Here is an 18,292-nt window from a genome sequence, read left to right on the forward strand (position 1 = left end):
CACTCTTTACTGGGCATCAGTTCCACTATAAGGCAGGCAGACTCATTGGCCCATTGAGTCTGCTCTGCCATTTCACCATGGCTGATCCATTTCCCTCTCAGCCCCAATTTCGTGCCTTCTCCCCATATCCCTTCATGCCCTGACTGATCAATAATCTATCAACCCCTGCCTTAAATATACCCAATGTCTTGGCCTCCACAGCCGCCTGTGGCAATAAATTCCACAGATTCACCAGTCTCTGGAGAAAGAAGTTCCTCCTCATCTCCATTCTAAACGGATGTACCTCTATTCTGAGGCTGTGCCCTCTGGTCTTAGATTCTCCCACCATAAGAAAAATCCCGCCCAATCTACTCTATTCAGGCCTTTCAACATTCAATAGGTTTCAATTAGGTCCCCCCTCATTGGACCATAAAACCATAAGATATAGGAGCAGAAGTAGGCCATTTGCCCCATCAAGTCCACTCTGCCATTCAATCATGGGCTGATGCAATTCTTCCAGTTATCCCCACTCCCCTGCTTTCACCCCATACCCTTTGATACCCTGGCTAATCAAGAACCTATCTATCTCTGCCTTAAATGCACCCAATGACTTGGCCTCCACAGCCACTCGTGGCAACAAATTCCACAGATTTACCACCCTCTGACTAAAGTAATTTCTCCACATCTCTGTTCTAAATGGACGTCCTTCAATCCTGAAGTGCCCTTTTGTCCTAGACTCCCCTACCATGGGAAATAACTTTGCCAGATCTAATCTGTTCAGGCCTTTTAACATTCGGAATGTTTCTATGAGACCCCCCCCCCCCCATTCTCCTGAACTCCAGGGAATACAGCCCAAGAGCTGCCAGACGTTCCTCCTAGTATAACCCTTTCATTCCTGAAATCATTCACGTGAATCTTCTCTGAACCTCTCCAATGTCAGTATATCCTTTCTAAAATAAGGAGCCCAAAACTACACACAATACTGCAAGTGTGGTCTCACGAGTGCTTTATAGAGCCTCAATGTCACATCCCTGCTCTTATATTCTATACCTCTGGAAGTGAATGCCAACATTGCATTTGCCTTCTTCACCACTGACTCAACCTGGAGGTTAACCATTAGGGTATCCTGCACAAGGACTCCCAAATCCCTTTGCATCTCTGCATTTTAAATTCTCTCCCCATCTATATAATAGTCTGCCCATTTATTTCTCCACCGAAGTGTATGACTATACACTTTACAACATTGTATTTCATTTGCCACTTCTTCGCTCATTCCCCTAAAATATCTAAGTCTCTCTGCAGGCTCTCTGTTTCCTCAACACTACCTGCTCCTCCATCTATCTTTGTATCATTGGCAAATTTAGCCACAAATCCATTAATCCCACAGTACAAATCATTGACATATATTGTAAAAAGCAGCGGTCCCAACACCGACCTCTGTGGAATTCCACTGGTAACCGGCAGCCAGCCAGAATAGAATCCCTTTATTCCCACTCTCTGTTTTCTGCTGACCAGCCAATGCTCCACCCACGCTAGTAGCTTCCTTGAAATTACATGGGCTCTTGTCTTGCTAAGCAGCCTCATGTGTGGCACTTTGTCAAAGGCCTTCTGAAAATCCAAGTGCACCACGTCTGCTGCATCTCCTTTGTCTACCCTGCTAGTAATATCCTCAGAGAATTGCAGTAGGTTTGTCAGGCAGGATTTTCCTTTCAGGAAACCATGCTGGCTTTGGCCTATCTTGTCATGTGCTTCAGGTATTCCATAATCTCATTTCTAACAATCGATTACAACAACTTCCCAACCTCTGATGTCAAGCTAACAGGTCTATAGTTTCCTTTCTGCTGCCTCCCACCCTTCTTAAATACCAGAGTAACATTTGCAATTTTCCAGTCATCCGGTACAATGCCAGAATCTATCGATTCTTGAAAGATCATCGTTAACGCCTCCACAATCTCTCCAACTACTTCCTTCAGAACCCGAGGGTGCATTCTATCAGGTCCAGGAGATTTATCCACTTTCAGACCGTTAAGCTTCCTAAGCACCTTCTCAGTTGTAATTTTCACTGCACAAACTTCATTTCCCTGACACTCTTGAATGTCCAGTATACTGAAGATGTCTTCCACTGTGAAGACCGATGCAAAATACGCATTCAGTTCCTCTGCCATCTCTCATTACAATATCTCCAGTGTCATTTTATATTGGTCCTGTAACTACCCTTGACTCTTTTTTTACCCTTTATACACTTAAGAAAGCTTTTAGTACCTTCTTTGATATTAGGGTAATTTTCACTTCCCTGAAAAGTCTTGAATGTCTGGTACACTGCAGATGTCTTCCACTATAAAGAATGATGCAAAAGTCTTTTGAATTTCAGTGAGTATCAGAGTTTCCCTTCTGCTAGTGGGCTACCGTCCAAGGCTGATGAGCCCCACTTGCCTGATGAAGGGTCTCGGCCCAATATGTCGACTGTTTACTCTTTTCCATAGATGCCTGCTGAGTTCCTCCAGCATTTTGTGTGTGTTGCTTTGGATTTTCAGCATCTGCAGATTTTCTTGTGCTTGTGTTCTACCATACCTAGAGCACTGGGTAGAGATATGATCTCCTTACCTTTCAGAATGGGCGTTGTTCTCAGCAAAGGCTGACTAGACTTATTGCAAGGCTGGTAGGACTATTGTATGAGAAGAGATTTGGTTGAATAAGCCTGTCTGTGCTGGAGTTTATAAGAATGAGAGAAGATCTCATTGAAATATTTTAAAATTTTAACAGGGTTAAGCAAATGATTGAGCAAGAATGGTTCCCCTGGCCAGGCTTTCTAGAACAAAGGAATCAAGATCTCAGAGTAGAGGGTAGAACATTGACTACTTTGAAGGTGGTAAACCTGTGGAAATCTTTACCAATGAAGATGATGGAGGGCCCTTTCAATCTTTTTTTTTCGAAGTTTTAGATTTGATCAGAAAGTCTTTCTTTCTTTTTTTGGTCATATTCTCAAAATGGACTGCCCAGTCCCCCTTTTTTGTTTTTTTTCTATAGTGTAGTGGGGTTTTTTTCTTTTCATTTAAAATCCAATGTTTTTTCTTTTCTTCATAAACAGATAAGAGGAGAATTGTTATTTTCATTTTTTTATTATATATTTTATACTAGTTTAACAATATCTATGATTTTGACAATGTCTATCTTAATCTTGGTTTATGTTGTTACTGATATATATATTTGAAATAATTCTCCTGGTTGTATTTATGCTCCTTTTAAATCAATAAAAAGATTAATAAAGAAAGAAAAAGATGGAGGCCCATTCACTGACAGTAATAAAGAAAGAAGCAGACAGATCTCCAGAGACAAGTGGATTTGTGGAGACACCAAGAATATGTCATTGGACAGAGGATCAGGCACGGTTGCACTGAGTGGCAGAGCGGGGTTCAGTGGACCAAACGGATGGTTACCCCTATTTTATGCATAGCGCCTCTCTGTAACAAATTAAGACAGTTTAATGTTTTGTGATAGTGGAGAATTATCCTTTGAGCACCTTCTTTGTTAAAATACTCATGAGTCACTTCACAGCGGTGGTCTGTTAGGTTTCTACTGAACGTGAACTGTGTCCCATTAATTGTAGCAGAGAGTAGAACAAGTGAAGGGTGATTCAGTCAGTACAGCTGCCTAAGGCTTTATGGTTAGAAAATGTCAGGTACTAATTAACTCAAATATTCCTGCAGCATTTTAATTTTTAGCCAAAATCCTTGAACTTAATGAGACATTACTTTATCAGTCATTAAGTGCACCAGTTACAGGCAATGATTAAATAGATGATTGTATACTTGACTGGGTTTAGACTTTATCTCATTTCCCCAGTGACAGATAGACAGTAGCAACAGTTTTGCCACTGTGTAGTTATTTCAGTAACCATATATTATTAAAGTTGCAATTTTTAAGGTTCTGCTGAGCTTTAGTTTGGGATCCTTGTCACCAAAAGAGTCACCTTATTACATCAGTTCATCGAACAAATTGTTAAACTCACACAGGAACAAGGAGTATCCTTGCCAAGATTAAGACAAAAAGCACCAGACGCTGGAAATCTGAAATAAAAAAGAAAATGCCTGAAATACTCGGCATGTCAGGCTGCGCCTGTTCTGATGAAAGGTAGTTGTCCTGAAAACTTAATTCTCTCTCGCCCTACTGCTGTCTAACCTGCTGAGTGCTTCCAGAGTTTTCTATTTTTGATCATTATCAAGATCTATGTCTAAAATTAACATCTTTTTCAATATTTTTCAATCTACTTGAACAGCAATTGTGAACTTCCTTCCTATATCTGTCGGTTGTAGAGTGAGATGTTTAACATGATAAAACTACTGCTTCCTCTATCAAAATCAGAATCAATCAGGTTTATTATTACTGACTTAGATGATGTGAAATTTGTTGTTTTATGGCTGTAGTACAGTGCAAAGACATAACATTACTATCAACTACAAAATTAAATAGTGCAAAACAAAAAGAAATAATGAGGTAGTGGACAATTCAGAAATCTAATAGTGAAGGGGCAGAAGCTTTTTTTAAATCTGGAGTTATGGGCTTCAGAGAGGCTCAGTCCCGTTCACAATTTTACCAATCTACTCATCTATATCTTCCCCAAAAATCTTCCAGTAACCCTTCCATCTCTATTTTAGAAATGTTCTGGAAAAATAACATATATCTTAAACATGCAGCCTTCACAAGGAGAGATTAGAGGAGGCAGATAGTCCATAATATGATGGCATTGATGAATTCTTTAGGAGAGTGAGTTTGCTGGTGCAATTTCACATTATCTTCCTTAGTCACTGACCTACTTTGTAAAGGTCATTTGCTCTGACTAAATCTCCTTGTTCTCCTCCTACAGGTGATGTGTATGTGCCACTGTGGGTGAAGAAGGGGATGCTGCAGTTTCCTACAGATACTGAAACACCCATTATCATGGTCGGACCAGGCACAGGGGTGGCACCATTCCGAGCAGCAATACAAGAACGTGTTGCAAAAGGGAGAAAAGGTCAGAGATTACTAGCTCAAATTAATGTTTATTCCTTTAGAGTTTATGTTCCACAGACTTTTAGCACCTTTAATGGGATCCAGCTTCTACCTTTTTATTGGAATATAAAATAAGAATTTCCACCTACTTGGGATATATCCAGGTGTCCCGGGTCTGTTTCCTGCAGCACCTCTGGTGGTGCCACATGCAACATGCACTGACTTGTGCCTGAAACAGAGCCTGTCTCTCTGACCCTCTAGTCCCAGATTCCATGATCAAAGTCTACAGACTAATTGGGCTGAGAGTGGCACGGCGCAGAGGCCCTGCCCCAGAGCAGGTTAAGGATGTATTAAGCACCTTTAAAAGTAACTACTTGAGAATAATTGAAGTAATTTTAGTAAAAAGTAGCTCCATTCCTTATGCCTCCTATTCCGTGTGGCAAGATTCTACATTGAGGGTGTTAATGATTCTGTGTCCAGACTGATTTGGTATAGAATCCAAGAGGCAATCACTTCCACCCACCCCCAGAATATTGCAGGTTCTGAAGGAAGGTGAACAGACAGACGCAAGTTTCCACACAAGTAAGAAAGTCCTGGACATCTGTACATTTTCCTGCATATGTGTAGTGTCCTGGGATCTATAGTCTGAATGGCTGAACTCTAGCTATAGATTTTGGAGCCAGGTGCCATGCCTAGTACCATTTATTTCATTGACCAGACAGTATAAAGTGATGCCACTTGAGGGATGTAGATTGGAGTGATAAGGCATGGAAACAAAGCCTTGGTCCCGATTCATCCATGCTGACCATGGTACTACATGAGCTAGTCCCATATGCCTGCATGTAGCCCATATCCCTGTAAAACTTCCCTATCCATGGACCTGTATAAATGCCCTTTAAATGTTGCAGTTTACCCATGTGTATCGCTTCTTCTGGCAGCTTGTTCAATGTAACTTCCACTCTCTGTGTGGGGACTTTCCTCTGAGTTTCCCTTTACGTCTTTCCCCTCTCTGTTTCATTCCTCATTTTAATTCTGGTTTCTGACAGCATGATCCAAGACAATGCCAGATACCATAAGGTTCTTTTAAATCTTCAAATTGATTAGGGCCTGGAGAAAACCCTCACTATCTCAAAATATTTCTTTGGATATTTTATATCCAAGAGAGAGAAAGCAAGGCCTCATTTAACATCATAATGAAAGCATGCATCTCAGACAGTGCTGCAGTTTCTTTATGCTATGCTGCAACGTTAACCTAAACACTACGTTCACATCTCTGGAGTTGGAGACTTGACCTTTGACTATGGGCACCAGGTACCTTTTGCTGGCACAGCAGCCAGAACTGGGTACTTTGCAAGACAGCTGCCCCTACTTTTGGGATAAATCTCTGTCTCACCCGTGCATGTTCCTTCATTCCCTGATTTAATACCTGCAGCAATTTGATTAGGTTGATCAATTAAGTTGCTTTCTATAACAGTTTCGGCATTGTGATGAAACATAATTTTATAACAAACAGTTCAACTCTGTTCACATTGCCATGTCTACTTCAATATCTCCTTAGCCTCTCTCTGCTTGTTTCCTAAATCATCAGGGCTTTTCTGTTGATTCTTAAAAGCTAGCTGAACAGAATCTTGCAGAGATTAATGAAAGGGCTCAACAGTAAGGCCCCCATTGTTTCCTAAAAAAAAAGACCCGTCACTCAATATTTAAACGTCCTCTCGTCCATCAATGACCACCTAGTAATGAGAACTGGGTGGGCAAAGCAACTCTAATATCACTTGTGTAAGGAGGGAATGGAAAATCCCACAAAATTCCACATTGTGACATTGTTCTTTCCATCATAAGGCAACTACCTGTTCTTTGGCTGCCGTGGGAAATCAAAGGATTTCTTCTGTCAAGCTGAGTGGGAGGATCTGCAGCACAAGGGCTTGCTGAGCCTCTTCACAGCTTTCTCTCGGGATCAGGTGAGGATGGGGAGTGTATGAGATTGGCCTGGGCCTGATACTTTGTGACTGAAACTGTAATTCATCTGACAAACGTTTAAATGTAGATTTCATCCAACTTTTTTTCCTAGAAATCTTTTGTTACTAGAATTAACTGATTTCTCACCTATGCCGTGGTTCAGTAGTTTATGATCAGTTTCCCAGTATTTTTGAGCCATTGAGGCTTACCTAAATATGCCATGCAGAATTAGACAGGGATTATTACCAAAACCTGCGTTAACCCAGGAAGCTGAGAGCTGGATGAAAAGAAAGGATTCTAATTGTGAAGCATCAGAGGAAATTGGAAGTGATGAAGAGATTTATTCTCAAAGAGACACAAAACAGTCGTAAGAAAGTATGACTCCGTGAGTCTAAAATATCCATGGGAGAGCAGTGAGCAATTTTAATGATTGGGAAATCTATTAGAAAGTTTCTTAAATCAGTCTATGTCCACTCGTACTATATGAAGTTAATTTAGAGTTGCCTGGTAGGGCAACTCAAGATCATGGAATGTCTATCCTGTACCACAGGATCTCCGGGATGCTTGCTGTGGACAATTTTAGGTGCAGGAAACTTGGAGGGCATGGATTCTGGAGTCAGCCGCTGTCACTGTTCACGAGGCTGAATGTCCCATGGGTGGGAGGTGGTCATCCTAGTACCTGAGAGGGTGCAAGCAGAAGGGGACTAAGGGTCTGCCAGACAGATAAAACAGAGCAGGTGAGTTGGTCACTGCTCCTCTCAGACTATTTTACTCTCTTACCTGTACTGTATTGATTTCTAAGTGATGGGGGCAAAGGCTTCCCTGAGGAGAGAAGTCAGAGCCAAGGCAATAGCACCCTGGTTATCTGAGCTGTGCAAGGGGAAGGAGGAAGAGCCAGAGAGCTCTGGTTAGAGGAAATGGGGACAAATGAGAGTCACTGTGGCTGCAGATTCCTGCAAAATAGCCTCAGGGGAGCATTGAATGGACCACCTGCTCTTTGTTTTTTAGATGTATCTGGCCGTCCCCCCTTACTGCCGGGTTCAAGGATATCACTGAGATGCTACAGGATATCCTGGAGGGAGGGGAGCAGTCAAAGGTCACCATACCAGTGAGACAGGAAGATCAAGAGATGAGCTGCAGGTGGACTAGGAGCTGGGAAAGACTAAGATGCAGGTTTATATCCCAGTGCCATACACTAGGATGTCTGGGGTGTCTAGGGAGGGGTAGCATCTTTGGTGCGGGGCCTGCCATGCCTTTTTCAGGGTAGCTCGTCCACCTTTGGTCCCCACCTGGCGCTCAACTCTCACCTGTGGCTCCAAGTAGCTGTAACACGCGCAGCAACCACACCCCGATAAACCATCTCGGCAGACAGGCTAAACCAGGTGAGGGTACCCGACGACTCTTCGACCCTCGGTGATGTAGGGGATTGAGCCTCTCCCAGTGTGTGAAATCTGGCCATGACAGATTGAGTGGAAGAGACCAATTAATGGTCCAACGGTCAAGAAGGCAGGCCAGCAGGCGTGGTGGAGGGCTAAGAGCATGACAAGGCACTTCGACGTCCTGGTCATCCACTGCAAGAGGTGGTAACCTCTTTAAACTCACCCGGCAGAAGGCAAAGGCAAACCGCTCCTGTAACCTGCCACGTAAGTGATTTCCCAATATGTCAGAGCGGCGTGGAGGGGAATCGTCTGCCGACTGGAAATTCCAGATGTGACCTACAACAACGGCCATACACTAGTGAATGCAGAGGCAAGAATACAGTGCAGATGAATGTGTGGCTGGAGTGATTGTGCGGGAGCTTTAGATTCCTGGGACATCAGGACAAGATCAGATGAAAGTGGGACCTTCAGAAGCTGGGCGAGTTCAGATTTGATGTAATTTATTTATCACATGTACATGGAAACACAGTGAAATGCCTCATTGCATTGACAACCAACACAACCTAATGGTGTGCTGGGGACAGCCCACAAATGTTGCCCTACATTCCAGCAGAGCAACACCATCTACAGCAAAACAAGACCCTTACCTCCCTCCCACATACACACACAGATAATCCTCTGACCACAGGACCGGCCATCTCCAAGCTTCCACCCTCCAGTGGACACATAGACTCACAGACTCTGGGCCTTCGACTTGCCCAGTGGACTCAGACCCAGGGTTTCAGCCATCAGACCTTGACCTCCGGACTTCCGACCAACCCTCAGGCTTCAACCTCAGGATTCGCCAATGACAAACGCAGACCCTGAACTCCAGGCCTCCAACTCTGGACTCGCCAATGATAGAACCCTAAACACTAAGTTTGAATTCCAGACTCACCGATTCACATACCTTGGAGTATTCTCATGTACCCTCATGCCTCCCGCCTGCATGGAACTCCGATCCCAGAACCCATTGGCAATTTGCTGACCTAGGAGGCATCAGCCCTCAACCTTGCTGGTCTGCTGGCCTGACATCCATTGACGAATGTCCTTTGTCACACGTCCATGTCACCAGCCTTGAAAGTGGAGCGAAGACCTGGACTCCATCCTGACCTTTAATTCCCTTCGTTCCTATCCTTCAACCCTAACCTGACCCCTAACTCCCCTCTCTGTCCCCCAAAACCACCTTTACAAATCTAAAAAAGCAACAAACTCTGAGCTACAATCTCGACAGAGACTGCAGCTCGGCCCCATCTTGACTAGAAGATGGAACATGATGATAATGGATGAGAGTGGCTGGAATGTGGATTTAAACTATCTTGGCAAGAGATTGGTTTTTGGTATGATGCACTGATGAGAAGAGAGAAGGTGCACAGAAATAAACACTACTGGGATAAGAATGAAGTTTTAGATAGGACCAGATTGATGGATGGGTATGTGGAGAACTAAGTAAGATTACAGCATATGCATATAAACGCACAAGAAAATATTGGTGAGCTACAGGCCTCGCAATGAGGCTTTTGAAGTTATTTTTAGAGATCACATTGAAAAGAAGGAGGTCTGTTTACACACCTGTAAGATCAGTGATTAAATACTAATTTATAAATACTTGGGAGAAAGTCCTTCTCCTCTAGAAAATAATGCCCTCAAAATCTTTTATATCCACTGGGAGGCTATACGAGGCCTTTCATCTATAGTTTCCAAAATGCAGTAGCATTTGTTCCATTTAAACGAGTATCAGCCTGAGTTATGGTTCATGTTTTTAGCCCCAACATGAGCGTATAACCATGTATCTCGAGTGTGAAGATTCCTGGCCAACCAAAACTGCCAAAAAGAGCCAGCTGAAGAAAGAGGTAATTATCAGTTGTGAGAACTTGAACCTCTGGAAGGAATGGCAGGCTGAACTGCTATTACATTAACATGTTCTTTATTTCTTTCATATGAATTTTACTTCTTCTAATATAACGTTTGCTTTGTGTGGTTTCAATGTAGGATCATAAAATATACGTCCAGCATCGTATAAAGGAGAATGGAGCTGTGGTTTGGGACTTGATCGGGAGCAAAAAGGCATGCTTCTACATTGCAGGGTAAGTGGGCCAGAGAGTAACCTCACTGACAAACTTCCCTATCCCAGTGCAGCAGGCTGAGTGGGTGACAGACTCCCCGTATGGATACTCATCTCTGAACAGTAAAGATATTCCACATTGTATTGTTCTCCCATTACATGTTTCATATTCCTGTTTCAACCGTGTTGTCCCTCAGAAGCAGGCCATTTGGCCTACTGAATCTTGCCAGTGTGTGAATGCCACATGGACACCCTCCCACCTCAGAGCAGCACATTCTCTTCTAACTTTCTTCCATTTAGCTTGCCCTTGAAGGGATTTGTACGCCTCTTGCAACCATTATTTTTAGTCACGAAAAGCAATAGAATTAATTCTCTGGAAATCTGAAATAAAACCAAGTGCTGGAGTTGTTCAGTAGGTAAGGCAACATCTGTAAAGAGAGAAACAAGTTTCAAATACTGTCTGTTCTTTGAGTAGACAATGTCTCGATTCCTCACTGGATTTATTGGTGACTGCCTTGTATTTCTAGCCTTTAGTTTTACACTTCATCCTCTGAAAATGTATTGTTTACAGCTTATCTGGAAGTCATTTTACAATGTTGAAACTCTGTCAGATCATATCTTAGTCTTCTCATTTCTAGTAGAAATAGTCCATGTTTCAGAGTTCTCTGATAATATATTTTCTGGTACCATGCAGGAAATCTTTTTCTCTAGGCTTGAGGTGTCCTTTTCATAATATGGAGATGAGAATTTTCGGAAGTAGGAATGTAATAATTCTTTCCTCTGTTTCCTGTTTGCTGGGAGTTAAGCTACAACTTTCTTGATGCCCTTCTCTTCCCGCTTCCATTACTCAACTGTTGCAACTCTATGGCTAAGGGGATTTTACTGATAAAAATCATACAGATGGAAATGGGCCCTTTAGCATACTGTGTTCCAGCTGACTGACTGTACTAATCCTATTTACTAGTATTCGGTCTCCACCTTGGCAATTCAAGTGGTCACCTAAATGTTGTGGGAATCTCTGCTCTATTACACCCACCAAGCAGTTCATTCTAGATTTCAGCCACCAAAACAAAATGCTTCCCCATATCCCCTCTGAATCTCCAACCCCTCACCTTAAAACTTTGTTCATGGACTCTTCGGCTAATTACCTAAATAATCTACATCCTTCATAACTTTGTGTGTTTAAATTAGGTTGCCCTTCACTCTTCTCTGGGGAAGAGAAATCCAGCCTATATCTCTCCTGATACCTGGAACGATCCATCCTAGGTTCTGATGAAGCGACTTTGACCTGAACCGTTAACCCTGTTTCTCTTCCCACCCATGCAGCATGACCCACTGAGCATTTCCAGCATTTTCTGTGTTTATTTCATCCCATCCTGGTGAATCTCCTCTCCACCATCTACAGTTAATCACCCCCTTTGTAGGTGCAACACCTCACGTTTTTCAGGATTAAATTCTGACTCTTTTACTCTGCCATTCTTTCCAATTCGTCAATACCTTCCTCGCTATCAACAACATTGATACTTTTCTGTGATTCCTTCGTCTCATCCTGTCTTCTCACTTCACAGCAATGCCAAGATGATGCCAGCACAGGTCACCGATTCCTTGAAGTCTGTTTTCCAGTCAGAGGGAGGCCTTTCTGACGCTGAATCTGAGCACCTCCTTGTGGAACTGGAACAAGGCAAAAGGTTCCAGACGGAGACCTGGTCGTGAAGTCACGTACCCGGGCTCGGAGCCCAGACCGCAGGACGTGCCTTCTGCAATGGGGTGTCAGTGAGTGCTGTCTGATCACGGATCACTCAACTGTGGGTTAGGAGCTCTTCCCTGCTTCTTCCACCCGATCGCTCACTGCTGAAGTGAAAGAGATTGCACGTTGCGATATAATTTATCAAACAGAAGCATTTCCCATGAGATGACTGGTCCGTCAGAACACACTAAATGTGACTGTTCAGTGAAATAACTTGGATAAAGGCAGCAATAGGCTGCTGAACAGTCTCTGCCTTGCTTGTGATGTTGTGCTGAGCATGATCACAGGCTCTGAGGCCACAGCTGCGTGAAGTAACCTGATGGAGCTGAGAACTTTTGCGCCCCGCTCATACTTCACAGGGGTCATTGAGGGAAGCAGGCCTTCAGCCCAATTCATCCGTGCTGTCCAAGGTGACTTCCTGAGCTAGTCCCATTTGCCTGTTCTTAGCCCATTTGCCTCTAAATCTTTTCCATCCATGTGCCTGTCTCAATGCCTTTTAAACATGATTCCCTTCTCAAGATGGTGCTTGAGAGTGGTGACTGAGGTGAGCTGCTCTCAGTAGATCCACTCATTTCATTGTAATTATACCTGCTTCTGCCTCTTCTTCCACATGCCCACCACCCTCTGTGTGAAAAATATACCCCTCAGGTCCCCTTTCAAATCTTTCCCCTCTCACCTTAAACCTATGCCTTCCAGTTTTACACTCTCCCCACTGGGGAAAGGACTGTGATTATTTATCCTTTCTCTGTGCCCCGTAATTTTGTAAGCCCTGAAAAGGTCACCCCTCAGTCTCCTTCGCTTCAGGGAGCTCCAGGGAGAACAGCCTCAGCCTATCCAATCTCTCCTTATCACTCAAGCTGTCCTGTCCTGGCAACATCCTAGTGAATCTTTCCTGCACCCTTTCTTGCTTAATAACAACCTTCATCTTGCACGGTGACCAAACTGCAGTATTCCAAGTGCGGTGTCAATAACATCTTGTACAGATGTAACATGATGTCCCAACTCCTGGAATCAATATCCCGACCAATGAGAGCAAGCAAGGATGTCATACAGGTGTTGTATAAGCTGCAATAGCGTTACTGTCCTTGCTTACTGGTCTTCCCTCTAGTCCTCTACCTCCCAGTCTTCCCCATCTCACAATATGACATTACTTCAGGTGAGAATGGAGTTAGACCGTGGCTTATCTTCTCCATAACCACTTTGTTGTCCTGCCTGGAATAGATTTGAGGCTGTCACAGTGACATGGCTGATGGAGCAGCTGTTTCACAGCTCTAGAGACCTCTGTTCAGACCTGACTTGGGCTGCTCTTTGCACGTTCTCCTGGTGACTACATGGATTTTGCCCAGGTACTCCGTTTTCCTCCACAGCCCAAAGGCAAGCAGGTTGGAAGGTTAATTGCCCTGGATGTAATTGCCCCTAGGTTTGAACCTAGGGGTAGATATTGAAAATAAAATGGGATTAATGTAGCATTGATGTCAAAGTCAAGTTCATTGTCATATGCACTAACGCAATGAAAACTTACTGCAGCATCACAGGTACATAACATCTTATAAGCAGCATTCACAAGAAAAACAAACTAAACACAAATTATACACTTTTTACAAGAAAGAACACAAAATCAAGAAAACTTGAAGTCCATTTTAGTACAAAGTGTTTAAAGAGATTTCAGTATTGCTAAACTGTAGTGATTACTGTTGTGCAAGTTGATTCAAGTACCCAATTGTTGAAGGGAAGTAGCTGTTCTTGAATCGGATGGTGTGTGACCTCAGGCTTCTGTACCTCCTGCCTGGTGATAGTTGTGAGATGTAAATGGGTGGTTGGTATGGACTCAATGGGCTGAAGGGCCTATATTCCTTTTGAAACTATATATGACTGTTTGGTAACTGAACACCAGTTGCCAAATAGAAAATTATGAATTACTCACAGGCACCATACAAAAATATTTCTCCTCCTCATCTCAGTTTAAATGGCCTTAGCGGTACCCAAACCTAACCCCAAGTTCCAGATTCTAGTGGAAGTAACGGCTCAATAACTATCCCAGAATTGTGCATGTCTCAATGGCGTTAGCTCGTGTTGATCTAACCTCCAGTTTATACAGGCCCATCTTGTTCCATATCTCCTCATTCTGGGAATTGCTGCAATATATCAGGATCCATGTAAACTTGAATTAAAGAAAAAGATGAGAACAGAGAGAGCAAAATCACTCCAGAAATGTTTCTCTTCTCTATACTCATTTCCTGTGCGAGTCTGGGATCCATTCAACAAACCTTAAGAATCTGGTGTATATAATCAAACTAGTGAAATTAATAAATTAAAATAAGATAGTTGGTTGCTGTCTCTAGGGGAAGCTGTATCCTTGCTTCCCTAACTTGATGAAATAACATTTAATTGCCAGCCTTGTGACAAAGGCACAAGGACCATTGTAAAGGAGGAAAACAAAACCTCCATCCACCTCCCCAAACTAAGATGAAAAAATCTTTGAATGATACGGTGCAGGTTGCATGATATTGGGAGATGGGTGTGTGTTTTGTAGATGTACTGAACATAGTAATTGAAATGGATGATAAATCTTAATTGAACGGCAGATCACAGACACACTTACTCACTAGACAACAGCACAACGTGGGATGGTTAATGTGGCTGAGGAGGGTGAGGCTGCTATTGATGTCATAAGGCACTTTGAGAAACTGTCATATGTGAGATTGATTGAAATTGATGAAATGGAGGCAGCACAGGATTTGTTTTCTTATGTTGCTAGGGAATGCAGGAACTTGCATCAACTGAAATCTGTTTTAAACATTTCCAGAAGAGGAAGTTTAATTATTAAAAATGCAACATGATGAGTAACCACATGAATGAGAGGTGGAGATTTGGTAAAAGCACTCGGATGTCACGGACCTTATAAAAACAGTCATAGCTAAGTGTGACCCCACAAAATCATTCAAAGTCTTCCCAAATCAGAAGCCCCGGATGAACCATGAGATTCTCAATCTGGTCAGAGGCATTCAAGTCTGGCAACCAAGGAAATTACAAGAGGTCAAGGCATGATCTCTGTAAAGCCATCTTCAAAGTTCAATGTAAAATTTATCATGAGTTCATACATGTCACCACATACAACCCTGAAATTCTTTATCTGTAGGCATACTTAGCAAATCTATATTCTGTAAACAGAATCAATGGACAACAAATTGTGCAAATGCAGATATAAATAAATAGCAATAAATAACAAGCATGAAATCACAAGATAAAAGAATCCTTAAATGAGTGTAGTTATCCCCTTTTGTTCAAGAGCCTGATGGTTGAGGGGTAGTAACTGTTCTTGAAGCTGGTGGTGCGAGTCCTGAGGCACCTGTACCTTCTACCTGATGGCAGCAGCAAGAAAAGAGCATGGCCTGGGTGATGAGGATCTTTGATGATGGATGCTGCTTTTCTACGACAGTGTTTCGTGTAGATGTCTTCAATGGTTGAGAGGGTTTTATCTGTGATGTACTGGGCTGAATCCACTGCCTTTTGTAGGATTTTCCAGTGAAAGACATTGGTGTTCCCGTACCAGGCCATAATGCAGCAGCACACTTTCCACCACACACCTATAGAAGTTTGCCAAGGTTTTTGATGACATACTGAATCTCCGCAGACTCCTGAGGAAGTAGAGATGCTGTTGTCCTTTCTTTGCTATTATATTTCCAGGGCAGGTCGTCTGAGATAGTGACACACAGGAATTCCAAATTACTGGCCCTCTCCATCTCTGTTCCTCCAATGATTACTGGCTCATGGACCTCTGGTTTCCTTCTCCTGAAGTCTACACTTCTTGGTGGACAAAGTGGCATTTCCAGACTAAACTTGAATTACTGAATGATGCTCGGCAGCTGTGGCAAAGCGTGATTGCTATCACCTCTTACAAAGTGAAACCAAACAACATAGGTGACAACGGGGCTTTGTTTTTAAATTATCTCAATGCCTTCTTTGCTCACTTTAACTGTCAAAATATGGAGGAACTTTCATGAACTCCCACAGCCCCCTATGATCCTGTGATCTCAAGTCTCCGAGGCTGATATGAGAGTGTTCTTGAGGAGAGTGAACTCATGACAAGCACCTGGGCCAGATGAGTTACTTGGCCAAGTATTAAAGACCTGTGCTGATCAACTGGCCAGAGTGTTCACAGATCTTTAACCTCTCACTTTGGAAGACTGAGGTACCCATGTGTTTCAAGCAGGCTTCAATTATACCGGTGCCTAAGAAGAACGTGGTAACCTGCCACAATGACTATCATCCGGTAGCACTTGCATTCACTGAGATGAAGTATTTTGAAACATATCAACTGTCTGAGAAGCGACTTGAATCCTCCAATTTGTCTATGGAGCAACAAGTCCGCAACAGATGCCATATCATTGGCCCTTTGCTCAACCCTGGAACATCAGGACAGCAAAGATGCAGACATCAGGATGTTCTTTATCGACTACAGCTCGGCATTCAATACCACCATCCCCTCAAAACTAATCAATAAGCTTCAAGACCTTGCCCGTAATACTTTCTTGTGCAATTGGATCCTCAATTTCCTCACTTGCAGACACTAGTCAGTTCAGATTGGCAACATCTCCTCCACAGTCTCCATTAACACAGATACACCACAAGGCTGTGTACTTAGACCCCTGCTCTACTCGTTTTACACTTATGACTGTCTGGTTAAGCACAGCTCCAGTGCTATTTTTAAGTTTGCTGAAGACACCACTGTCTTCAGTTGAATCTAAGGTGGTGATGAATCAGCATATAGGAGGGAGATTGAAAATCTGGCTGAGTGATGCCACAACAACCTCTTAATGTCAGCAAGACCAACGAGGTGATTATTGTGTTCAGGAGGAGAAAACCGGTGGTCCATGAGCCAGTCCTCGTAGGGTCAGCAACCTTAATTTCCTCTGCGTTATCATTTCAGGGGACCTGTCCTGGGCCCAGCACGCCAGTGCAATTACGAAGAGAGAGTGGCAGTGCCTCTTCTTCCTTAGGAGTTCGTGAAGGTTCAGCGTGACATCTAAAACTTTGACAAATTTCTATAGATATGTAGTGGAGGGTATATTGACTGGCTGCATCACAGCCTGGTATGGAAACACCAATGGCCTTGACTGAAAATCCTACAAAAAGTAGTGGATATGGCCCAGTCCATCACAGGGAAAGCCCTGCCCACCAATGAGAACATCTACACAGAGTGTTGTTGGAGAAAGCAGCATACATCATCAGAGTCTCCCCTTCCACCCAAGTTGTGCTCTCTTCACTGCTGCCATCTAGAAGAAGGCACAGGAGCCTCAGGACTCTCACCAACAGCTTTAGGAACAGTTATTACCCTCAGCCATTAGGCTCTAGAACCAGAGGGGAATAACTTCACTTGACCCATCACAAAACTGTTCCCAGAACCTATGGACTCACTTTCAAGCACTCTTTACCTCATGTTCTATACATTTATTGTGCACTTATTTGTTGTTATTTCCTTTTCTTCTTTCTTTTTGTATTTGCAGTTTGTTGTCTTTTGTCCACTGGTTATGCGCCCTGCTGGTGTGGTCTTTCATTGATTCTATTATGGTTATTGTATTTACTGTGTATGCCTGCAAGAAAATGAATCTCAGGCTTGTATATGGTGTGTATGTACTTTGATAATAAATTTACTTTGAACTTTGAAAGCTTCAGCAGGCTGAATTAATCAACTACAGAGTAGTAGTGAGGATTGCAAAGGTTGTTTGGAAGAGGAAAAGTTTTTTTTAAGAAATGAAGGCAGGATGGAACATCTGAAGAGAGTCAACTTGATTACAGGCATGAGAAGGTCAGGTTATTAATGGCTCAATTCAATCCTGTAAAGACAAAATATTAAGTCGTCACTTTTTATTGTAATTTTGACCATAACTGCTGGTACAGTACACAGTAAAAATGAGACAACGTTTTTCAGGACCATGGTGCTACATGAAACAATACAAAAACTACATTGAACTACATAAAACAATACAAAAACTAGACTACTGACCTACCCAGGACTGCATAAAGTGCACAAAACAGTGCAGGCATTACAATAAATAATAAACAAGACAATAAGCACAATAGAGGGCAGTAGGTTGGTGTCAGTCCAGGCTCTGGGTATTGAGGAGTCTGATG

General features: G+C 42.8%; 1 protein-coding gene across 8 annotated transcripts in view; it reads left to right on the forward strand.

The window, feature by feature from the left end:
- The window catches only part of ndor1 (NADPH dependent diflavin oxidoreductase 1), a 55,483-nt gene extending 38,268 nt beyond the window's left edge, over nucleotides 1-17,215 (forward strand). For all 8 annotated transcript variants that reach the window (XM_063073874.1, XM_063073871.1, XM_063073873.1 and 5 more), the window contains 4 exons: nucleotides 4,844-4,990; nucleotides 6,811-6,929; nucleotides 10,338-10,432; nucleotides 11,979-17,215. In XM_063073874.1, the coding sequence (XP_062929944.1) occupies nucleotides 4,844-4,990; nucleotides 6,811-6,929; nucleotides 10,338-10,432; nucleotides 11,979-12,123 (506 nt within the window). In that variant the 3' untranslated portion in view covers nucleotides 12,124-17,215. The remainder of the gene's footprint in view (nucleotides 1-4,843; nucleotides 4,991-6,810; nucleotides 6,930-10,337; nucleotides 10,433-11,978) is intronic.
- The last annotated feature ends 1,077 nt before the right edge of the window (nucleotides 17,216-18,292 follow it).

The sequence above is a fragment of the Mobula hypostoma genome, chromosome 21 (assembly GCF_963921235.1).
Source record: "Mobula hypostoma chromosome 21, sMobHyp1.1, whole genome shotgun sequence".
Classification (NCBI taxonomy): domain Eukaryota; kingdom Metazoa; phylum Chordata; class Chondrichthyes; order Myliobatiformes; family Myliobatidae; genus Mobula; species Mobula hypostoma.